This window comes from Phocoena sinus, chromosome 20 (genome assembly GCF_008692025.1).
Source record: "Phocoena sinus isolate mPhoSin1 chromosome 20, mPhoSin1.pri, whole genome shotgun sequence".
Taxonomy (NCBI): domain Eukaryota; kingdom Metazoa; phylum Chordata; class Mammalia; order Artiodactyla; family Phocoenidae; genus Phocoena; species Phocoena sinus.
The window spans coordinates 53599578-53624734 of NC_045782.1; the positions used below are offsets into that span (position 1 = coordinate 53599578).

At 47.5% G+C, this 25157-nt stretch overlaps 1 protein-coding gene across 19 annotated transcripts in view; it reads left to right on the top strand.

Annotated features, from left to right (window-relative positions):
* Positions 1 to 25157, top strand: part of SLC39A11 (solute carrier family 39 member 11) — a 431349-nt gene that overhangs the window by 186662 nt on the left and 219530 nt on the right. For 10 of the 19 annotated variants that reach the window (XM_032618000.1, XM_032618009.1, XM_032618011.1 and 7 more), the window contains one exon: positions 1803 to 1944. In XM_032618000.1, the coding sequence (XP_032473891.1) occupies positions 1803 to 1944 (142 nt within the window). The remainder of the gene's footprint in view (positions 1 to 1802; positions 1945 to 25157) is intronic. The other 9 variants (XM_032618004.1, XM_032618015.1, XM_032618005.1 and 6 more) reach the window with 1 other exon arrangement.

Consider the following 25157-nt stretch of genomic DNA (forward strand, 5'->3'; position numbering starts at 1 on the left):
AGTGTGTGTGTGTGTGTGTGTGTATAAAACTGAATCACTTTGCTGTACAGCAGAAATTAGCACAACATTGTAAATCAACTATGCTTCAATTTTTAAAAAGTGCATTAAAAAAAAAAAGTGCATTATAGGACTTCCCTGGTGGCGCAGTGGTTGGGAGTCCACCTGCCGATGCAGGGGACACGGGTTCGTGCCCAGTTCCGGGAAGATCCCACATGCCGCGGAGCGGCTGGGCCCGTGAGCCATGGCCGCTGAGCCTGCGCATCCCGAGCCTGTGCTTCGCAATGGGAGAGGCCACAACAGTGAGAGGCCCGCGTACTGCAAAAAAAAAAAAAAAGTGCATATTATAGAATACATTGTAAATAAATGATTAGGACAATATCAATATATTGGAGAAATGAGAGGATGTGAGAGGAAGGGTCTATGTTCTCGTTGTTCACATTTAGTTGGACAGAAATAATGAAGTAGAATGTCAGAATCATTAGTTTCTCTTTCTGATCCCTGATCAACATGATAATGAGAAAACAAGAAGGGGTGTGTGTGTGTGTGTGTGTGTGTAAGACACAGCCAGGCATAACTTTAGTGAGATTCCTTCATGAAACTTACCCAAGAAAACAGTTTTAGTATTTGCTTATGAATAGATGGATTTCAGTGATTGGATTAATAAGCCTTCTTCTCTCCCCTATTAGGGACACACGTTTATTTATTATTAATTAATTAATTAATTTGCACTGGGTCTTAGTTGTGGCAGGCGGGCTCCTTAGTTGAGGCTCGTGGACTCCTTAGTTGTGGTGTGCGAACTCTTAGTTGCGGCATGGATGTGGGATCTAGTTCCCTGACCAGGGATCGAAACCGGGCCCCCTGCTTTGGGAGTGCAGAGTCTTGTCCACTGCGCCACCAGGGAAGTCCTGGGACACACATTTTAAATAGAAACTTCTGTTTAGAGCTGTTTTTGCCTGGTTTTCAAAAAATATCTGCTGTTTCCTTCCCCATTGAGGTGATCCTGTTCACCGTCCCTTAGGGTCAGAGGGTTCCTGCCCATGTCTTTGGAGGAGAAGCTCACAGCCCCGCTGTAGGTTCACTTGTTTGCTCCTCCTGTGTTCCACTGGAACATAAGCTCCATAAGAGCTAGAACTTCGTTAGTTCACCAAGTATCCACACCGTTGGCAGTCAATAAATATTTGTTAAATGAACATGGGGGTCAAAATCAAACTTTGTGTGGTTAATGCAAAAACAGTCAAAATGACTGGTTAGGGACAAAGCAGAAGGGTGACGTGGTGATCTAAGGCTGTCTGGGCTTACCTCCAGCTGTGCTGTGTCCTCCACGACTGTCACTCGTTCTCCTTTGAGGTGCTTTTGTTTGACTCTCATCTCCTTTTGATCTCTGGAGAGGTGGTGACCTCGGTTCCTGCTGCGAGGCTGCCATTGAGCGGACCTGCCCTCCAGGCTTCTTTTGACAGTTGGGGAACTGAGTCCCTTCTGCCATCTGCCCGGCGGTGATGAATTGTGGAGGGAGGGGGGTTTGATGTTCGACCGGATCCTTCCCAGTGTGTGTTTTTCCCATTTCTAGGATCAGCACCGACGCCTCAGTTCCCGCTGTTGTCATCCTCAACGTTCTGCAGCCAGAAAGCTTGTCGCCTTGCTCTTGCCTCAGCCCAGCCTGACAGCTGGGTCTGGCCCGGGGACTAGGCTGGCCCGGGGCTCTCGGTAGAGGAGGGCAAGCCACCTTGGCTGCTGGGAGCTGGAGGGGCCGGGGGAATGAAGGCAGACAGGTGTTACAGTGATGGCCCTGCTTCTCATTTCAGGGTGCAGCAGAAGACCCCCAGATGGCCCTGGCACTGAACCTCGACCCTGCGTTGATGAAGAAGTCTGATGCTGAGGGTCCCAGGCCGTTCTTCCCCGAGAGTGAACTTTCCATCCGGATAGGTAGAGCTGGGCTTCTTTCAGGCAAGCTCCCTGCTGCAGACCCTGGGCCGAGTGAGACAGGGGAGACTCAGGCCTGGTGGCAGGAGGGATGGCAGGGAAATGCTAGGTGCTCTGTCCTGTCCTTGCAGAGTACCCACCCCACTGTCGCACGGCGGTGAGCCAGGGTCTGGCCCCGTGCTTTCCTTCCCCATTGGTTCTGCAAACCACCTGCCTAGTGCACAGGAGGTAACAGGGCCTTTTGATTTGCTCTTCCAACTTGGACAAGTGGGCAAGGGCCACTCTGATGGGACTGGGCTGGTTTGGGTTGGAGTGGATGGGCACCTGTCCCTCTGTCTCCGCCTCCCTGACGGACCCTGGATGTTCCTTTCCATTTACGTGGCTTTCATCTTTTTGGTCCATCTGGGGAAACTGGCTGTTGCTCTCACTGATTCAGTTTGGAGCCAGAAAACCTGAAAACACTGATGACAAAGTCATGCCTTTTGTCTTAAGTTAGAGGGAGTGCGTCCCTCAAGAGGAATAGGGTAGGAATTCCGGAATCTCTGTCGGGGGAGTGCAGACTGGGCCAGTGCCCCCTGAGAAGGAGTTCAGAGGATTATGCCGGTTTCCAGTCTCCGTGTAGGACTCCCCACTCCTTGCCCGGTCATGGCTCACCCAGGGCAGTTGGCTAATTTAAGCACCAGTTTGCACCAGGAGAGGTGGATGCCTGTTTTTTCCTTTGCATTTATTCAAGTCCCACGTTTAGCGGGCGAGCGCCACCCCCCTCCCCCCACCCCACGCTGTGAAACGTTTGTCCCTCCCCCTCCCCACTTCTGTAAACCTCAGACTCGGGAACTAAAACCAGGCAAAGGATGTTGAGAGTGGCTGTCTCCTGCCTCGCTTGGAGTTCTCCCTTAGGTGCGTCAGAGAGAAACAGACTGGTGACCAGTCGCTGTCTTCACATTAGTGATTTAAGGGAGAAAGTCCTTTCATGTTTCCGGGCTGGGACGTTAATTTGCTGTTTCCACCCTGTGTCGGCAGAGGTGATCTCTAGACCGCGGTACAGTAAACGTACAAAAGTTACAGCGATTCCCCGGCCAGTTCTCAGTTCTCTGCGTTCAGCTTATGTCCTGCATGAATTATTCATGGAGAACTCGAATACCTTCTCCACTTGGGTTGCGGCTCACTGCCGCCTACCGCTTTGGATGTGGGATGTAATCGGGAAACGAAAATCCATCTAACGTGAGCTCAAGTACTAGAGGGTTAGCACGAAAACCTGCCCACTGTGTCCAGTCAGTCTTGTCATTCATACTCAAATCAGAACCACTCGGTGCTGTCTGCTGTTCTCCTCTTATTGGAGAGTCAAGAGCTGTCCAGTGACTAGCGTGGGGCACCATCCTCCAGTAGAGATTGTCATTTTCCATGCCAAGTCGTGGGAACACAGGGACAGGAGGCTTTCTCTCCATTCTCCCCAACTATCTTGTCGTGGAGCTCCTGTGATCTGCTATGAAGACATTATGGTCCTGATTCTTTTTTTTTTTTTTTTTTTTTGCTATAAAAATAGAATAGGAGGGCTTCCCTGGTGGCGCAGTGGTTGAGAGTCCGCCTACCAATACAGGGGACATGGGTTCTTGCCCCGGTCCGGGAAGATCCCACATGCCGCGGAGCGGCTGGGCCCATGAGCCATGGCCGCTGAGCCTGTGCGTCCGGAGCCTATGCTCCGCAATGGGAGAGGCCACAGCGGTGAGAGGTCCACGTACCGCAAAAAAAAAAAAAAAAAAAAAAAAAAGAATAAGAGCACCTTTTAATTTATTCTGAGGCCAGTAATACCCTGATACCAAATGGATATCAAGGCATCACAGGAAAACTACAGACCAGTATATTTTTTAATAAGACAGAAATACCCAAATCACTCTAATGCCATATTTACGTTCCTAATTCTGAGCCTTCTCTACGGTGAAGAAATTGGCTAGATTTTATTCTATCCCATTTTTTATCCCTATCCCACAGGCGGGAAGGTTCAGTGCCTGTCAATCCATCAAAAAAAAAAAAAAAAAAAAAAGGTAAAAAGGGGCGATTCCTTTCAGATGAATCTTTAACGCTGGGGCCATGGGAATATAGGGCCAGCGGGAGTTGACTTTCCTGGAAAGTCTCCCAGGATTGCTGGATCTTCTTAACCACCCCAGTGTGGAGCCGTGAGCGGAGACTGCATGGGAGACGATGCAATCCCGTCCTCTGCTCAGAAACACCTAGGCATCGCCTGTTACCAGGTTACCAAGCAACCCTCAGTCGTTGTTGCTACCTGTTCAGATACAGAGGCAAATGCAGCCTTTGGGGGAGCACAAAGATGGTTTGCAGAGACCGAGGGAACCCAGCCACCTCCGGAAAGGTTGCTTTTCCTCCCACCTGGGCACACCTGTGGCTGTCAGGCAGTTGAAGACTGTTCAACTGGTAATGGTATTTGATGACTGGCCTTGTGCAGATCAAGTCTGAATACCTGTTGTTTGTACCATCTGGATTTGCCCTTGAACTAGCTGTAAATGGAGCCCGGAGATGGGTTTAATGGGTGTTTAGTGAGTAACATCAGCCTTTAAGAAGTAATGTTGGCACTGCTGTTATAATGTCCCATAATTGGTTCAACAAGAGGAAGGGCCAGAAAAACCACGCTGTGGGAGAGGAGGTCCGGCTGCTCTGAGCATCGCCAGCAGCCCGAGCTGGGAAAAGCATTTATGCATTTATGAGTGCTTTCCTATGTATGTCTTGGTGCCAAATGTTTTACAATATCAACTGTTCTCAGGGCCGGGGATATTTTGGGACTTAGCTAGACCAGAAGTTCTTATAAATCAGTCTCTCTCTCTGTCTCTCTCTCTCTCCCACCCCCCTCAACTATTTATCTCTCTCCAGCTAGCTTTCTTTTAATTAATTACTTAAGAAAGTAATAACATGGATTACAAATAAAAGTAAATTTTCTTCCACTTTCAGATCCCTTATGGTCTAGGTTCCCATCTCAGACACAAACACTGTTTCTAGGTTCTTGTGTTTCCTTTCAGAAATATTATGTTTATACCATCATACTTGGCCCGTTATTCTGTGCCTTGTGTTTTTCACTTAATAATACATTTTGTTTTTTGTTTCCTGGGCATTCATGGATTCTTATTCTTGGCCATGATCTTACCTAATTAGTCCCCTCTTGATGGCCCTTTAGGGTGTTTACACTCTTTTGCTATTATAAAGAAAGTGGCACAGAGCACTTTCATGCATACATCTCTATGGGCAGTTCTATTGTAGAGTAAATTCTAGAAACGAGGCCAGGGGTTCTGTACATCTGGGGTCCATGAGTGGGTGCCAAAGGGTTTATGAACCTCTTGGAATCTAATGCAAAAAGATACGTGTTTTTGGAAGGCAAAGATCTATAACGTCCATCACACTTCAGATGGCTCCACGACCCCGGTGTTTATCTAGAACTTGGCTTTTTTGCCTCAGCCTCCCACATTCAGCCTCCAGTGGACTTTTTTTTTTTTTTCTCACTAGCACTCTCTTTAGGCTAAAGAAGGGTAATTTTTTTTTTAATTTAGCATCTTTAGTGGAGTCTAATTGCTTTACAATGTTGTGTTAGTTTCTGCCGTACAACAAAGTGAATCAGCTATATGCATACATATATCCCGATATCTCCTCCCTCTTGTGTCTTCCTCCCACGCTCCCTATCCCACCCCTCTAGGTGGTCACAAAGCACCGAGCTGATCTCCCTCTGTGACGTGGCTGCTTCCCACTAGCTATCTATTTTACATTTGGTAGTGCATGTACGTCCATGCCAGTCTCACTTCGTCTCAGCTTACCCTTCCCCCTCCCCGTGTCCTCAAGTGCATTCTGTACGTTTGCGTCTTTATTCCTGTCCTGCCCCTGGGTTTGTCAGAACCATTTTTTTTTTTTTTTTTTTTTTTTTTGCGGTATGCGGGCCTCTCACTGTTGCGGCCTCTCCCGTTGCGGAGCACAAGGCTCCGGACACGCAGGCTCAGTGGCCATGGCTCATGGGCCCAGCCGCTCCGCGGCATGTGGGATCTTCCCAGACTGGGGCATGAACCCGTGTCTCCTGCATCGGCAGGCGGACTCTCAACCACTGTGCCACCAGGGAAGCCCCAGAACCATTTTTTTTTTAAAGAAGGGTAATTGTTAACTGCCCCATTTCCATACGTTGTTTGTTCTGAGAGAGGAAGCTGAAACTTTTCAAGAGTTTTTTTTTTCATGGATCCATTATCATGGCAGATGGAGGATTGTCTGTAATTTTGTGTACCTGTGGAAGGAACAGAAGTAAGCATTATTCCCCAGGAGAGAAAGAGGTGGATTTAATTTGGGAAATTAGTTGTGAAGTGGCTTCTATTTATTATCTATAAACCTTTCCAAAGCTTGTCGGGTGGAGAAGTGAATGGGGATTTAAGTCAGGCAAGAGTAAGCCGTAAGAAACTCTGGTTAGAAACACATTTTTCCTTATTCTTTTATGTTAGGAGAATTCACCTGGCAATAATTCTACCTGGACAGCCTGGCAGATGAGAAACCATGTTTTGCACAACAAAACCGATGCAGACCTAGCGTCAAGTGGCTTATAAATTTGGAGAAATTGCCAACTCCAGTCACGTGTATTTGTTTGTATCTTAGGAATTCCTCATTGGTTGTGCTCCGGACTTGCTGGGTGGCATCTTCCCGTACAACTAGAGCTGATCTTGGGAGACAGAATTTGCCTTTTCCAGCTCAAGTTTCCCAAGTGCCCGACCCCCAGATGAGCATCTACAGGGCTTGTCCACTGAGAGTCAGGAAGGCGCTTGGATGTGCTCTGATTCCCTTCCCCCTCTCCAAGGCGCCCCCATCTCTCCTCCAGGTATCATACTGTCGTCTTTCAGTCATGCACTTGGAATCATTCCTCTCCGCTATTTTCGCCTTTAAGTATCCTCCCTTCGGTGCCTCTGGGAAGAGACTTGATCAGCTGTTGAACGGGGAGGCATCAGTTATCGACAGTGTTTTACTCCCGCTCATGTGTTACGTCTTAACCGGGGACAGTTTCTTTAGCTGAAGGGTTTTCACACTGGTTGGCCTTTGGAGGATTATATTTTCCAGCACACGTGTGGGCCTGGGGCCGGGAAGCCATCGCTGTGAGGTGAGATCCCTTCTCGGAGGCCAGCTGCCTGTTCGCTCTGTAAGACCAGCCACGTGTATTCAACTCCCAGCTCCTAGATTTCCTTGGCACTGATATCCTTTAAAATAGCTGAATCCCAGGGAAGCAAAGAGGACTTTTTTTAAAGAGCTTCAAGCTTCCTCTGACAATCACCTTTTTCTTCTCCCATATCTTCTAATTTTCCAAGTCTACCTTGTCTTCTGCCACCGATATTTCCACTCAAATTTAGTCACTTAAATTTGATCAGGAGCCAGATGTAGCTCTTAGGAGAAATTTTGATTTTCTTTTCTTTTCTTTTTTTTTTTTATGACTAAGTCTCCAAAATAATGTGTTTAGGGAAGTCTCTGAGAGGTTGTTCGTAATTTTGAATTTTTATCAGTAAGCTCTCTACAGATGAAAGAATGACATCACAGTTATTCATGTAATTTAATGTCTTGGCATGTGGTTTTAGCAATTAGACTCTTTTTTTTTTTCTTCTATAACTGGTTGGTCAGGGGACATTTTCAGGTCTTCTCCTGGCCTCCTTGAGAGGAGTTGCCTGGGACCTGAAAGATAGGCAGGTCCTGGCTTTGCTTTGTCCTTTCTGGGTGAGGGCCTGTAACCTGGGCTTCTTCATTCAAAAGGGCATGAACCCAACCTGTCAGCACATGGCAATCGCACTGAGGCTATTAGGCTATTAAAATATGCCACGTCTTAATTCCAAAACAAAAAACAAACCCAAAACTATTTTGCCAGAGGATAAAGAGCAAAGTGTTCAACAATAATAATTACCAGGAGCTCTTTAGCATCATGGAAGTTAAATAAAATAAGGAAGTAGTACAGAAATACCTTCCGGAACAGGGCTGTCTGTGGGTGGCCTGAGTGTCTTGGCTCAGGGGAGCATTATTAGGTGGATACGTTTTATAGATTCTTCCGCCTCTGATGAATGTTACATTCTGCCTGCCTCAAATTTACCACTCCAACAGCACTTTTCCTGTTTATTTGCTTTTTTTTTTTTTTTTTTTCCTGTCCCGATTTTCTGAGCTAGGCAGTTAACTTGGAGTGCATTTTCATGGGGCCCAGGCCTAGAGGCAGTTTGGTACTTGTATACGCTTGCTTGGGCTCCCCTAACAAAGCACCGCAGGATGAGGGGCTTGTGCGGCGGAAATCGATGTTCTCACAGTTCCGGAGGCTTGAGGTCTGAGATCAAGGTGTGGGCAGGGTTGGTTTCTCCCGAGGCCTCTCTCCTTGGCTTGTAGACGGCTGCCTTCTCCCTCAGTCTTCCCTCTGTCTGTGTCCTAATCGCCTCCTCTTACCAGTCCTGCTGGATTAAGGTCTCCCCGAATGACCTCATTTTAATGTAATTACCTCTTTAAAAACCCCATGTCCAAATACAGGTAAATTCTCAGTGCTGGGGCTTAGGGCTTCAGTGCATGGATTTCAGGTGGACATGACTCAGCCCATAACAGTGCTTAACAAGTTTTTTGAAACGTTGTCTTCCCGTGGATGGTAACCCACCTGAAGGAACACCAGGTGGCACAAGCTCTTACTTGGTTCCCTCCCTTCCTTCCTCCCTCCCTTCCTTCCATCTTTTAAATTCTCTCCCTCTATTTCTGTCTCTTTTATCTGTTTGTCTCGTACCTGGATGTGCTGGGAATGCTGAGTAAGTATGGAAAAGAGTTGGATGAAGTTGGAGAGTTTCTCTGAGACAGCAAGTAGAAAGTCAGATGATTCAAGGCCCGATCTTACAAGACTCCTGGCAGGTTTGCGGTCTCTGCTAATGAACTTAAAAGGGTGGGGCAGGGCTTCCCTGGTGGCGCAGTGGTTGAGAGTCCGCCTGCCGATGCAGGGGACGCGGGTTCGTGCCCCGGTCCGGGAGGATCCCACATGCCGCGGAGCGGCTGGGCCCGTGACCCGTGGCCGCTGGGCCTGTGCGTCCGGAGCCTGTGCTCCGTGGCGGGAGAGGCCGCAGCAGTGGAGGCCCGCGTACCACACACACACACACACACACACACACAAAAAAAAAAATCATAAAAAAAAAGGGTGGGGCAGTGCTGTCCACCGCCACCATCACCTGACATGATCGGCTCAGGTTACTTCTAGGGAGTTATTCATATACATTGTAATGTGTAGGTGTGCTCTCCTGACTGTGTTGAGTTCCCAGGGCTGCCATAACAACGTACCACAAACTGTGTGTCTTCACAGAAACGTTTGCTCTCACAGCTCCAGAGGCTAGAAGTCGGGAGTCAGAGTGTCCGCAGGGCCACCCTCCGATAACTTCCTCGATTCTAATAACTTCTGGTGGCTCCGGACGTTCCTTGGCTGGTAACCACACCACGCCAGTCTCAACTGCAGCTGTCACGTGGCCTTCCTCCCTGTGTGTGTTTCTGTGTGTCAGTATCTGAATCACCCTCTTTTGTCTCTTACAAAGACACCAGTTGTTGGATTAGGGCCCACCCTAATCCAGTATGACCACTTTTTAACTAATTCCATCTGCAAAGACTCTATTTCCAAGGAAGGTCACACTCTGAGGCTTAGGTGGACATGAATTTGGGGGGAACCCTTTTCAACCCGGTCCATTGATCAGCCCCGCGCTCCGACCCCCTCCGTGGCCAGGCTTCAGGGAGCTTGGTTAGTCCGGAGGGGCGTTTGTCATGCACAAGGGAGGGAGAGGGCAGAAAATGGGAGGAAAGAAGGGGAGGCTAATCCTGGCAATAATAGAAACCCACTTAAATTCACCGGGAGCCTTTAGAGCAGCTGCCAGGGCTCTTTCCCTGAAATATTCATTAAGCGTCTACCAAGGAGTTAGGGATACTGTCTCCTTATGCAAAATTTAACATTTGCTGGGCTAGCAGGTTCTATCCTATTTATTAGCATTCTGACACATTCATTTCAGCTCACAAGTCTATTAAACAGGGAAATGTGTTTTCCACGTGCTTTGGGGAAGCAGAGCAGACAAGTGTCTTGGGCAGCGCCAGCCCCGTCAGGATATTCCTGCCAAGCTTTCATTACCCAGAGATTTCAGGGTGCCTGCTGCCAAAGCCGGGCAACCCGGGCTCTTTTCAGATCATTTCGTTTTGTTTCCCAGATGTTAGCTTTTGCAGAAGCTCCTGAAGCTGGAGAAGCATAGGGTGGCACTTTGGTTTCAAGTATTTCAGATCTTCAGGGGTCCTTTCTATTTATTCACTCCCATCTCGATTGTTTATTTTCCCCCCCTTCTGGCTTTTATGGAAAGAGCCCAAGGAGGGAGCTGGTTTTGAGCCCATGAAGCTGGGAGGAAATGGACGCCACTTACTGAGCGCGGCAGCCGTAGAGCAGGGGTGTGCTGATGGGGTAGATGAGGAGCTGGGCTTTGAACCTGTGTCATCGACAGTCACAGCTCCGGCATCTGGGATGAGGTCAGTGCAACCCTGCCTTCAAGAAAAGTCATCCGGGCTTCCCTGGTGGCGCAGTGGTTGAGAGTCCGCCTGCCGATGCAGCGGACGCGGGTTCGTGCCCCGGTCCGGGAAGATCCCACATGCCGCGGAGCGGCTGGGCCCGTGAGCCATGGCCGCTGAGCCTGCGCGCCGGAGCCTGTGCTCTGCAGCGGGAGAGACCACAACAGTGAGATGCCCGAATACCGCAAAAAAAAAAAAAAAAAAAAAAAAAGAAAGGCATCCGTGATAAGCTCCATTCAACCTGGGCTGTCTTTGTCAGCAGGTACCTCCTGCTTGGCCTCCCATCTCCTCTTTGGGCGATGTGTGTTCCAGTATTTTGTTCTGCTTTCTTCTCTCTGGTGCATATCCTCCTGGCACCAGAGAAAGAAAACAGCTCGAAGTGACTGAATGCTAAATCAGCTGTTGATGTTGAGGGTCGCAATATTTTGGAGATGTTGAGGGATGTGCCAGTGAAACAGTTGGTACCCAAAACAGGGCTGACTCTCAGGGTTCCCGACTCCTGATAACCCCAAACTAGTCATTGGCCTTGGGGGGGTGCGGAGGGGAGGCAGAGACATTCCTTGAGGAGGGCAGAGGAGGCATGCAATGTCTCTCGCAGCTCTCTGACACGTGAGCCAGAGATCTCTGCTGTCTTCCCAAGGAAAGCAGGCTCAGCCAGCGGTATTGCCGCCCCGATCCCCGGCAGGTCTTGGAAAGATTTGCTCAGGTCAGTCTCAGTAAACATTGATCGTCGTGTTCTTTCTATTAGGGAAGTGCCTGTTATACACATAGAAACAGTTAGGAGACATATGCCTTCAAGGAGATTCAAGCATTCTCGGGAAATGAATCTGGGCATTTTGTATGGTTCAACCTAACATATGTAAACCTCTGACCATCCCTCAAGTGGGTCTTGAATATGTCCTTGGTGCTCCCACCCAGAGCCCTCTATTTTGAGTTATTTTTGGGTAAGGAGTGAGGTCGAGTTTGGAGTTCAGGCTTTTTTTTAATGGGGATGTCCAGTGGTTGCAACACCATGTATTGGAAAGACTGACCTTTCTCCATCGAATTGCCTCTGTGCTTTTGTAAACAATTAATTGACCATATTTGCGTGGATCTACATTTTTTTTTTTTTTTTCCCGGTACGTGGGCCTCTCACTGTTGTGGCCTCTCCCACTGCGGAGCACGGGCTCCAGACGCGCAGGCTCAGCGGCCATGGCTCACGGGCCCAGCCGCTCCGCGGCATCTGGGATCTTCCTGGACCGGGGCGCGAACCCGCGCCCCCCGCATCGGCAGGCGGACTCTCAACCACTGCGCCACCAGGGAAGCCCAGATCTACTTTTTGACTCTCCATTCTGCTTCTTTGGTCTATATGTCTATTCTTTCACCAATCTCCCATTCTCTTAATTATGGTAGCTTTGGTCTAAGTCTTGCCATCAGATATCGTGTGTTCTCCCACTTTATTCTTTTTCAAAATTGTTTTGGTTATTCTAGTTCCTTCGAATCAGCTTGTTAATATCTACAAAAAGTCCTGGTGGGCTTTTGGCTTTTGGTTGGGATTGCATTGAATCTATAAATTAATTTGGGGAAAACTGACATCTTAATAATCTTGTCTTCCATTTCATAAACATGGTATAGCTCTCCATTTATTTAAGTTGTCTTTATTTTCTTCTGTCAGTGTTTTGTGGTTCTCAGCATATATATCTTAACATATATTTGGTTAGATTCATACCTAATTATTTCCTTTTATGGTGCTATTATAAATGGTATGGCGTTTTAAATTTAATTTCTAATTATTCATTTCTAGTATACAGAAATATAATTGATTTATACATGTTAGCCTTGTATTCTGCAACCTGGCTAAACTCATTTATTAGTTCTAAGAGTTGTTTTGTAGATGCCTTGGGATTTTCTATGTCATGTCTGTGAGTACTAACAGTTCTGTTTCTTCCTTCCAGTCTGTATGCCTTGTTATTTCTTTTTCTTGCCTAATTGCACTAAGATGTCAGATAAGACTGGTGAGAGCAGACATTCTTGCCTTATTCCTGGTCTTAGGGAGAAAGCATTCAGTCTTTCACCATTGAGTACGATGTCATCTATACGTTTATGGCAGACGAAAGGCATTGATATTTGAAAAGCCGTCCAGTTCCTGAAAGGTGGCATGCTGCAGAGACGGTACAGAGTTGGAGTGGGTCAGAGAATACTGGATAACTGTGAGACTGGGTTTGAATTCTGACTCCACCTCTTAGCAGCTGCTAGACCTTGGGCATCCTTCTTACCCTGCCTTCTCCTTCAGTTTCTGTACCTAAAATGGGGATAACAGTAATTACTTGACAGAGTTACAGTGAAGACAGGCTAAGTTAATACGAGTAAAACGCTTAGAATAGTGCTCACTGCTTTGTATGTCCTCAGTGAATATTAGTTATTATTCTGTCTGGACAGCAGTAAAACTGGCCAGAGCATTCAGGGTGCCTGAATATGGGATTTTTTTTTTCTTTTTGGCCCAGACTGTAGAGATTTTGCTGCCCACCTGGAAAAGTACAGAGAGCTTTTGGGTTTGGATGTGGTTTTCTCTGGCCATTCAACGCCCTTGTGTCTCCAGTGCTCTCCAGGTGCTCAGAAAGATGGACAGCGTTTACATTCAGAGCAACAAACCAGGGATGGAGTATCCACACTAGAAAAGAGCAGATTGTCCTTAAGCTGGAAGAGGAGGTTTCTCAGAGGAAAAGGAAATCCCTAAAGAAGTTAAAGGAGCACCAGTGTGGTTAAGGAAAAATGTACGAGAAGATTGATGTGAAAAATTATAGAGAATCATGGGGTGAATGGAGAAAGAGAGAGTGTGTGTGTGTGTGTGTGTGTGTGTGTGTGTGTGTGTGTGTGTGTGGTGAAGAGCGGGGGGAGGGTAGAGTCAGGTTATGTAGTAGATGTGATAGTAACATGGGCTCATGGAATCATGACTAGACTGAGCTCCCCGTCACTGGAAGGATTCAAGTACAAGCTAGGTGACCAATGGTCAGGGAGGTTATAGAGGGGCTTCCTGTGCAGTGTGAAAGTGTGGGCTGAGACCCCTTTCCTGCTCCACAATTCCTCGCTCATCAGCCAACCAAGAACATTGGGGAGAGGGCCCGTCTGCCCCCTCTGGCCTTTAGGGGAAGGGCTCATGGGACCTGAAAATCTGGGCCAGCGGGTTCTGGTCTGAGACCTTGGAGGTCCTGAGTGGGAGCTTGGGCACAGGCTTCCAGGCAGAGTCTCCCAGGTGAGCAGAAGTGGCGGCAGGTATGGCCATCAGGGGCTGCGGGTGTCTCCTCTGCAGGGAGCTTGGTTAGTTGAATAGAAATGTTGGCTCCAAATCAGGGGGCAGGTGTGTTTTCTAAGGTTGCCGTGATGTCTGTCTAGATGCTCTGGAGTAGCTACTTGCCTCTTTCCTGTTTGGACCCTCACACGATGACCCTCCACAACCCATCATTCTCAGAACATCTGCCTAGACCATTTTGTGGGAAGGAGACCACCTGGGCACCTGATGAAAACCACAGACTGTTGGGTTATTGGCATTTGTGGAGGGACAGTTCTTTGTGGTGGAGCGGCGTCCTGAACTTTCAGTCTGCTCTTCACTTCAGCCCGATCCCGGGAGTCCCTGTGGAGTTGGATCAGCAGAGAGAACCACTGGGACCCACCATGACCTGGAGCTCTATGCCGGGGTGCTCAGCATCCCCTTTTGGGGTCAAAAAATAACAGCAGATTAAAAAGTAATAAAACTGATGTGAACAAACACCGCAGAACTCATCTGAACAAATGAGTTTGGGCTCCCCAGAAGCGGTCAACTTGGGAGGATGGTGTTATTTGGAAAACTTTTGGAAGTTTATTAGGAGGCTTCTGAGGGTTGATCTACAATCCAAGTTTTTTTTTTAAAAAGGCAGTCTTTTGTGTGTGTGTGTGTTTGGGCATGATCTTTAACAACAACAACATTCTCAGAGTAACTTTCTTCCTCCAAAACACTCAAGATAATTATTGAATTATAATTTTTCCCTGCTGCTTTCCAACAGGGGGCTTCCCAAGGCAAACCCATTCCCTGTACTGTGGTCTAGGACATTTTCTCATGACTATTTGGCCTCTGAGGCTTTAGCTGGTCTCCTCCTGGTCTCAGGAGCCATCGAGGTTAAGTGAGAGGCTACCAGAAGAATGCAGTGGAGAAGAGAGATGAGGACAAGCTCGAGGTACAATTTGTCATCTACCGCCTGGCTGGTTTAAAAAAAAGTCATGGTTTGCATTGTTGCTTTCATTATTAGTAAGTTTCACTGTTAGGTGACTCACAAAGATGATGGCATTGACTCAAAATTTGAAGGAGAGTGTATCGATATATAGAGCCAATTGTGCTCTAAGGCTCCTTCCCGGGAAAGAGGAAGAGTTAAAAGCCTGAGGGCTCACATGTGACTCCAGGTACAGTCCTTACATTAGAGTGTATGCTGCTGAGAGTTTTCATGTTGACTTCATGTATCTGAGTGTAACAGGCTGTATGCATCAGCTTTGCCTTGTAACAAGCAGCTCTCAAATCTCAGAGGCTGAATCCTGTTTGTGAACATACCCAATGTAGTGGGTGTTTTCATCTCATCCTCTCTCTCCTCACCCTCTATAGCACACACACGTGCTCGTGCACTATCCCACCCCAACCTTTGGAGACGTTCTTTTGGTAATGCTTTGATAGTGGGGATGCATTTTAAGATTGACAAGGAATCGTGCCTCTTTTATTTCTGAATCCCGCATTTCAGTACAGTGCACTGTGTGTTCTGGATCATTAAATTCCACTTAAATAGTTGCTTATTGAAGTGAGAGAAGGCTATGAAGTTGAGGGAGGAGCAGATGCTCTTTACACTAATAAATGTGAAACTGTCCTCTGGGCATTTGGAAGTTTGTTTGAAGCATGGCTTCCGATTCAAGCTGGGTGCTTCTGCAGTCATTTGATATGCAACTAGAATGACCTCTCTGTGTCTCCCAGTGCACTTGATTGTGAGAGGTTCCTCGCTGGTGCTAAGGTCTGCAGCAGTGGGAGCCGTCTCTGTTGGGATGCTTCTGTGGGAGGCTTCTCAGACAAACCTAGGTTTGAGTTCTTGGAATTCTCGCTTATAAGATAGGAATCGTAACGTCACTGCATTGGGACTCAGGTAAAACATGTAAAGGGCCTAGCACGGTGCTTGACATGCAGTATAATTTGTAGATTCCAGGACTCTTCTTTGCATTTTCAACATCTCTGAAATTAGTATTTGTCTTACAGCCAATGGCATAGTGGAATTGACATGCCATCTAAAATAAAAGTGTGTCTTAAAATTGTTGTGTCTTAAGATTTGGTGAAGTATGGTAGTCAGCACTTAATACGTGGGTGTTTGTGGGACTAAAACGAGTTACAGAAAACATGCAAGTGTAAGTTAGTGTTTCTGGAAGTTTTTATTTTGGTCAACGGCCACCTTGAGAAGCTGATGAAAAGTATATCGATCTTTTTCCGGAAGTATGCGTGTTCCCACAGGATTCTGCATATAATTCCAGGGTGTCTTAGAACACCCCAGGGCTCTTCCCTCGACCTCCCCCCTTGGGAAAAGGTAAGGCTCTTGCGCCTTACTGTTATTGTGGCTGCTTTTGTTTTTCCTTTGCCTCCACTCCAGTTTGCTCACCGAGTCGTGTTCGAGTTGTAGCTGTTTTCTTTTTTTTTTTTTTTTTTTTTTGATTTTTTAGGAAATGTACGTCTTCCTGCGACAAGTGGCTGCCCTGCGGGTCTCATTCACCTGTCCTTACCCTCCCTCTTATCTGACTTGGCAACCCCGCCGAGGAAGACCGCTAGCCTTCAGCACCCAACTGCCCACATCCCGCCCCCGAGTCCAGCACTGGGGCAGGTTCTCAGGAAGTACAGTTCCGTAGTCATTGGTCCAGGCAGGGAGAGGGAGCAGTGCGCTGGGCTTGCGTTCTCATCTTATCCATTTCCCGCAATGAGCAGATCCTTCCTGTGCCTCCCGGATGTGTTCTAGGCCCCGGGCTATACAGTAGGAAGCAGAAGTTGGGTACTACAAATGAACCCGATGGTGAAAACGACATAGAGAGCCGACATTCTGGTGGAGGAGACAAGAAGTTCCAAGTGAGGGAAATACATTCTGTGTTAGACGGTGTCGGCGGCTAGGAGGAAAGAAACAAAGCAGGCGAGGGGATAAGAAGTGGGTGGGTGCGTGTGTGTGGGATGGAGGTGGTGTGAACTTAGGTGGCAGGGTTGGGGGTGTCACCTGAGAGGTGATATTTATATAAAGACCTGAAGGAGGTGAAAGACCAAACCGTGCCCGTATGTAGCGGGAGGAGCTTTCCAGGAGGAAGGGACGGCCGGTGCTAATGCCTTCAGGTGGGATGCATCTGACATGTTCAAAGAAACCAAGAGGGAGGTGTGGCCCAAGCAGGAGGAGCTGGGAGGTGGGAGATGAAGTGGGGGCCTCCTACGTCATAGCAACGCTTGGCTTTGGTGCTAAGGGGTCCAACAAGCCATGTTGGGTTCGAACATGGTCTGACTTGAGTTTTCAGACAATCATCCTGGCTTTGGTTTCTGCCCCGGCTCTGGTGAACTTTCCCCTGGTGAATACCCATCTACTTACGTCTAAAAGGTTCCGGCAGTGTTTGGTGGGCAGAGAAATTGTTAAGTTTATAACTTTTTTAGTAAGACCTTTAGAAAATTACCATCCAGGCCAAATTTATTACTGTCACTCTCTCTACCAAAATGGAAAATAATCCAAGATCTGGCTTGTGGTCCATGTCTCGCAAGCATCGTTGGATACTGTGAAAATCTATAGCCACACAGCATTTCAAGAGGTCCTTGAAATTCATCATGACCAGATTTGTCCTTGTCAACAGAGCTCTATGAAAATGAATTTCGGCCGGATCGTGCGTTCCCAGTGGGGCAGTGGGGTAAAGCCAAGTGTCACAGACGCAGCCCCAGCGGCTGCGCTGCCCAGTCACCCTTTGAAGCTTGGTTTCTACCCCAGGTGGAGTCCTCACGGTCAGAGGGCTCTGAACTCCTCCTGTGGGTTGTCAGCTGTTGCCCTTCTCTTCGTTTCTGGAAGATCCACTTCCGGGCTCTCTGGGCTCCGTGTATGTCACTGAAGCTTCTCTAGGCTCCCCTCGGTGTCGCTGTGGGCTGCAAACTTCTGTCTCCCCATCCTTATGATCACAGTAAATGGTTCGTTTGGTGGTTCGTTTCTGTTTTTCTGAAATAGCTTTACCCCTTTCCTGCCAGTTCCTATTCTATACCTTTTAAAACATTTTTGTAAGAGTGGGCAGAGGCTGTCTTCCAGCACCTTCTCCTTCTCTTCTCCTCCATTTCTGGGTCTGCCGTGGCAAATTGGGAAGTTTGTAGCGGGCCCGGATGGATAACACGGAGGGGTGTATTCTGTGAAACCAGCTTCGGAGGCCTGAGTTGGGGTCTGAGCCTGCTTTCTAAGGCTGGCCGCTTCTCTCTTTGGGTTTGTGGCGCTCTGCAGGCTGACTGTTGCTGGATTATAAGTGTGTCATCAATACTGAAGTTATTGGCGCAACAAGGGTAGAATCGGGGGAAAGTTAAGGTTAGTTGAGAGGGACTTTTCTTCCTTCTCTTTACCCTTCTTCTGAGGCCAGTTGTGATCAGTGCTCTGAATTTCTTCCCTTACACATTTTCTGGGAGTTCTGTCAAGTACCAGAGCTCTGGCCACGGCTGGGGTGGGGGTAGAGTGTGGCCCATGTACCAGCTCCTGAGCAAGGGTAAAGGAGCACGAGAATGGTGGCCGTTAGTGTCGGGCACACCAGGGTTCCCATTTTAGCCCCACCCACCCAGTGCTGTGTGACTTTGGTGAGATGATCCGTGTCTCTGACCCTTAGCGTTCTCATCTGTAGAATGGGGATAACAGCACTCCCATTTGTGCTTGTTGAGGATTAAATGACAGCCCGGAGCGCCTGCCCAGTGTTCTTTGCCCTTTGCTGCAGCAACGAAGATGGAGTGAAGGAAAGGAAGAAGGGCCTGGAGTAAATTTGCATTTTGGGTGCCTGAAGGCTGCTTGCCCCACAGCAGAGCCTGCGAGTTTTGCTGTCATTGCTGCTTCTCTCCTGAATTGTCTGAATCAGCACCTGATGGATCGGGGAACCTCAGGGCTTGGATTAGGGTGAGACAAGTGAGACACTCATCTGAACATAAAATTAAAGTGAGCCCCCAAACCCTCAGTAGTAATCGAGGTAAAAGTATTTTAATGCGACGTTTTTAAAATTACAGATTAATGCAAAAATCCATAATAAGCAGAATGCCAAAGTGTTAAATACAGATAGGATTCCATAGTGTTGGGATTAGGGGAGGTGAGTAAGGCTGGCTTGTGTAACTGCAGGGTCAGATCCGGTCTTTGTTTAAAATGTTGACATTTTCATCATGAATTTAAAAATATGTTTTGTAATTTCATTGATTTTTAAAAAAATTATATTTTTACTAATTTTTTAATATATTTTTTAAAAATATATATATTTTAACGGAAGTCCTGTTAAAAATTCGTAACATGACCCCTGGTCTCTGGTCTGGCATATAAGAAGCTCGGAAGACACCATTTCACCCTAACGACATGTAAAAAGCTAAAGAAACAAAAAAAGCGATCTATCTTCTTAGATCTGTAAGGGAAGTGAGGTCACAGGGCAAATTGTTGCCCCTGCATTGGAGAGACCAACAGGTGAATGCAAAGACTCACCACTTTCCAGAGCTGACACTCACAAGCTGACACCCCATAGGCACTAGTGCCTGGTAGGAAATCTGAGCTGTAATTGACCAGTTGCTGGAGGCAGCAAGTCTGAGAGGGGATCAGTGATGGTGGGGGGGCCCCACACATTTGTGTTTTATCTCCAGGAGCTCAACCGGGTTCCCACAGGAAATATCAGGGAAAAAGAATCCTCCTGGGCTTCTGAACGGGAAAAGGAACTCTTTTGAAATACACCAGAGCACTGTGTTTGAACAAAAAGTCTGCCCTCTGGACAAACTATATACTCAGAGCTTCAGTGATGGGGCGGAAGGGAAATACCCAAGTCCAGTCCACTCTAGCCATCCTGTCCCACCTAAGGGGGAAGAGAAAGACTGAGGAAACACTTGTGAAGGTTACAGTTCAGAGGCACAGGTTCCCCCAAGACTGAGACCTAATCATAGGACTATAGGACCTTCCCCTCCCCCATACCTCAGCATCACATTATCAAAGTCCTGTTTACCTGGTACATCATGTCTAGCTATTAAGAAAAATTACAAGACATACTGAAAGGCAAAAAGCACATTTTAGGAGACAGAGTGAGCGTTAGAAGTATATTCAGATATGGCAGAGATGTTGGAAGTAACAGCCCAGGAATTTAAAACAACTCTGATTAATACGCTCAGGGTGCTCATGGATAAAGCAGACAGCATGCAAGAACAGATGGGCAAGGTAAGCAGAGAGACAGAATTTCTAAGAAGGCACCAAAAAGAAATGCTAGAAATGTGCTTAGAGAACACTAAACAGAGATGAAGAATGCCTTTGATGGGCTTATTTGTAGAGTAGATGGCTGAAGAAAGAATCTCTGAGCCTAAGGGTATCTCAATAGAAATCTCCCAAACTGAAAAGCAAATAGAAAAAAGAAGGAAAAAAAAACCCAGAACAGAATATCCAAGAACTGTGGAACAACCACAAAAGGTGTAACGTACATGTAATGGGCATACCAGAAGGAGAAGGAAGAAAGGAACAGAAGAAATATTTCAAGCAGTGATGACTGTCAGTTTCCCCCAAGTTAAAGTCAGACACCAAGCCACAGGTCCAGGAAGATCAGAGAACACTAAGTAGGATAAATGTCAAAAAACTCTACCTAATAGGCGTATAATTTTCAAACTGTAGAAAATCAAGGAAAAAATTCTGGGAGAAGCCAGAAGGATGAAAAACACCTTACCTATAAGAGGAGCAAAGATGAGAATTACAGCAGCTCTTCAGAAACTATGCAAACAAGAGAGTGGCATGAAATATTAAAAGTGTTGAGAGGAAAAGAAAATGCCAACGTAGAATTCTTTACTCTGCAAAATTATCCCTCAAAAGTGAAGGAGAAATACTTTCTCGGACAAACAGAAATTGTTTCCAGTAGGCTTGCTTCGCAAGAGATATGTAAAAAATGCATCATGAAGTGTGTACTCTTAACCATTTCTAGGTGTACAGGTCAGTAGTATTAAGTATACTCACATCGTTGTGCAATCATCACGGACATTTTTGCATCAACTTTGATCTTTTAAAACAGCGCATTAAAATACCGTCTGTCTTGTTCCTGAGGTTTTTGTTGCCCCCTTAAATTTTGTGCCCCTGGTGAGTGCCAGGCTCACGTCACCCTGGCCCTGACATGCTGCCAACCCCCACACCCGCAGAGCTACGTGGTGATTTACACACAGGTCGTTCCAGAACAGCTGCAGTCAAACCCGTGACTAGAAACAGATTTGTGAGCTCTGGTAACAGACCTGAAACGGATCTGACTGGAACAGACGCCTGCTTCATATGAATTCATACCACACAGTTGATCAACTAAAGCTTCCTTATTTACCCTGGTCCCTGCATTTTCTAGTAGGTCCTCCATAGAAGCCAAAGATAGGATTTTCTGGGCATGACCAGTGTGAAAGTAAAAGCTGAGTGTGACCATGGTGCCGATGGGGGATCTTTTTTGTTTTTTAAGTTTGTTTCCTATGTCTGTGAGTCTGTTTCTGTTTTTTTTTTTTTTTTGCTGTATGCGGGCCTCTCACTGCTGTGGCCTCTCCCGCTGCGGAGCACAGGCTCCGGACGCGCAGGCTCAGCGGCCATGGCTCACGGGCCCAGCCGCTCCGCGACGTGTGGGATCTTCCCGGACTGGGGCATGAACCCGTGTCCCCTGCATTGGCAGGCGGACTCCCAACCACTGCGCCACCAGGGAAGCCCTGTTTTGTTTTTGTAAGTAAGCTCATTTGTATTATTTTTTAGATTACACCTGTAAGCGATATCATACAGTATCTGTCTTTCTTGGGGGATCCATTGGCTACCACATCAGGGGTATTTGGAGTTTAAGTGGACCTTTGAAATCACCTCCTGGCTTAACGCTTTCGCGTTGTAGGTAAGGATACTGAGTCCCTCTAGGAGAAACATATCCCAAATAACTCAGGGCATCTTGTGAGTTCGGCCCATGAAGTTGCAGTCTGCTCTTTTTCTTCTGTAGCCGGCCAGGTGATGGAGCTGGTGAGGCCAGGTCTGCAGATCCCATTAGCTTTATCCCGTTCCTGGGCCACCTGCAGCACCTAACCCCAGTCGCAGTCAGAGACCTTCCGAGTGTAGGTAGGTGGTGGTCATAGGTGAGACAGGGAAAAGCGTGACTGGCTCAAGAATGTCTCCTGGAGGACCCAACCCACTCATTAATCCTCACTTGTTAATCCTGGTCTCCCAGAGAGGACGCAACGGGACCCTAGTGTCACACATTCACGTCTCGGTGATTTATACACACTTTTATTTTATACCCAGCCCAATAAAGAGCAGCGGGCAGATTTCAGCATTGCCTGCACACCACCGGGACTCTGGCAAAGTTGCAAGGCAAACGAAATTTTATTTTGGAATGCTTCACCTCCCTCTTTCTAAGAACCTCTCCCCCTTCCCAGATTTTCCAGTGCCCCCAAACTCACCTCTGGCTTATGCAGACCTCTCCCTAGTGAGATGAGAAGTGAAGATTGCTGTCCCGCATACGCCCGGCATCGTCCCCGTCCCCGGTCACTCCCCACTTCTTGCCTCCAGCCTCCTTCCCCACTCACAGTTCTTCTCCGAATTCATTCGAGGTGGAAGCATTTTGCTGTTGGGCCAACTCCAGAGAGCAGGGATCCAGCCTTCCTTGCCTCCGTATCCACAGCCCAAAGCCCGTGCTCGGCGCCTGGCAGGCGCTTCGTAAACACTGGCAAAGCACAGTCATTTGGGGGCTTAACCCAGGAAGTGGCGAAGAGAGTGCTAACGCTCGCGCACCCTTAGTCGGTGGGCTGTGGGGTACAGCCAAGCACTCACGGCTCCTCTCGGCAGCGTCATGTGTCCTACAGTGGTTGAGGCATCGCAGTGGGGGTGGAGCGCTGCTCGCCTCTTTGGGTATCATTTTACCAAGGGGAGAATCACTTCTTACCTGGTCCCCGAGGTTAGGGAGGGCAGCCCTTAGCCAATCATGACGTTTACACCCCTCCTCTTTCCAACTTCCTCTTACCCCTGTTAAATTTGTGGAAGTTCTCAGAAGTGTACAGTTCCGTCACAACCTTGACTACGGATGCAGTCTCCCTGTGTGTATGGGGCGTGTGTATACTCCTGGCTTGAGCTTAAGCTGTGTCTGCTAGCGGGAAGCCACCCTGTCTGGGCATGTGTGATAAATTGATCAGGTGGGCTTGACGTGAGTCAAGGTGCAGATGGGACGCAGGAGCCTCCTGGCAGCGTTCGTTCTTGGAGAAGGGAAGCCAGCCACGCGTGGGCCCAGGAAGACAGACTCAGGGGCCAAGGGGAGGCTGGGCTTTCTCCTTTGAACTTGGCCTCTGGTTCAATTTCAACTGTTGGGTTCCTGCCCAAGTACTAAGGAGAGAGAGAGCAGAGAAAGGAGGGCTTGTGAAATAGGAGGAGTGACATCCTGGAGAAGTGGCCGTAGGTCCCAGCTAAGCTGCCGCCGTGATGACAGCTGGACACGGCTGCCTCCGGGTTAGGAGGCCCAGAAGAAGACTAGGAAAGAAAGAAAAGGAAGATGCAGTGCTTGCCGCCTGCATAGCAGTGGGACCTTGGCGGAGCTCCTGGGACTGGCCTGAGGCCTCCCAGAAATACTTGTAGGAGGCTGGAGGCCTGCCTTAGCCAGTGTGGCCAGAATTGGGGCCATATGGTCATGTTTATGTTCGAGGCAATCGAGTTGTGTTTTAAGGTCTTTCTTCTCTCCTGTTTTATGTTTGGGCGTTTGTGTGTGTGTGTGTGTGTGTGTGTGTGTGTGTGTGTGTGTGTGTGTAATGTGCGTGCATTTCACTACTGTGAGAACGACTTCCAGCATGCCCTGTCTTGGAGATTACATATAGTATTGAGATTAATGGAGTATTCCAGGTAGTATTGAGATTAATGGAGTATTCCATGTAGTATTATATGTAGTATTGAGATTAATGGAGTGTTCCATGTAGTATTGAGATTAATGGAGTGTTCCATGGAGTATTATATGTAGTATTGAGATTAATGGAGTGTTCCATGTAGTATTGAGATTAATGGAGTATTCCATGGAGTATTATATGTAGTATTGAGATTAATGGAGTGTTCCATGTAGTATTGAGATTAATGGAGTATTCCATGGAGTATTCCATGTAGTATTGAGATTAATGGAGTATTCCATGGAGTATTGAGATTAATGGAGTATTCCATGTAGTATTATATGTAGTATTGAGATTAATGGAGTATTCCATGGAGTATTGAGATTAATGGAGTATTCCATGTAGTATTCCATGTAGTATTGAGATTAATGGAGTATTCCATGGAGTATTCCATATAGTATTGAGATTAATGGAGTATTCCATGGAGTATTGAGATTAATGGAGTATTCCATGTAGTATTGAGATTAATGGAGTTTTCCATGGAGTATTCCATGTAGTATTGAGATTAATGGAGTATTCCATGTAGTATTGAGATTAATGGAGTATTCCATGGAGTACTGAGATTAATGGAGTATTCCATGGAGTATTCCATGTAGTATTGAGATTAATGGAGTATTCCATGGAGTATTGAGATTAATGGAGTATTCCATGGAGTATTGAGATTAATGGAGTATTCCATGGAGTATTGGGATTAATGGAGCAGTCACATGCAGTGAACTCCAGGGCTCACTCACTGAGCAGAAATTCCCATTGTTCTGAAGGATGGAGCGGCTCCCCCCCAGCACAGTCCCCTTTTGAAAATCAAAAGGCCAGATCTCCCCTGTGTACTGGAGCATCCCTGGGTAAGTCCAGACGCGTGGACACGTGTTTTGTCGTCGGCACTAGACTTCGGCATACGGTTCCGTGGGTGTAGGTGGCTGGTTTCTGTTTGCGCAAAGAGAAAAGTTGAGGTTTCTTAAAAATGTCTACTTAGCAGACTGTTAAAAAGAAAAACTGAATTCAGGGACATTTCAGTTAAAACAGGCACAAAGGTGTGAATCTAGGAGCTGCCACGGTGTGAGCTGCTCCAGGCTGGTGATGCTCAGGACCATCTGGGCCCTGTGGTTTGTGGCTTCTCATCCGACTGGCTCAGCTGCCACCCACTGCCAGGATTAGCAAGGTGCTAGCATGTGAGTTAGAGGTGCGGGGAGCCGGACCAGGGGTGATGGCTGGAGAGAAGAGAGTGGAGGTGGGGTGGGGAGTGGGGGCCTCATTTGGACCCGTGGGATTTTGATACGGAGGTGACCGAGTGATGACCTGGAAAGAAGAATTTCTTACCTACATTCCCCAAGAGGAAGGGGCGTGTCAGGGCACACAGGGCCGCAGCAGAAGCATGGTGGGGGCATCTGGAGACAGAGGACAGGAGGGAGGGGAAAGCCCAGGCCAGAGCCTTTACCGGGGTTTCCGTGGGAAAAGCAAGGCAGGCACGGTAAACAGCTTAGCACTGACTAATTCCGGTAAGCTCTGGGCTCTAGGAGCTGTCCCTGGTGGTCCAGTGCCTGGCCTGGTGTGTGAGAGTTTG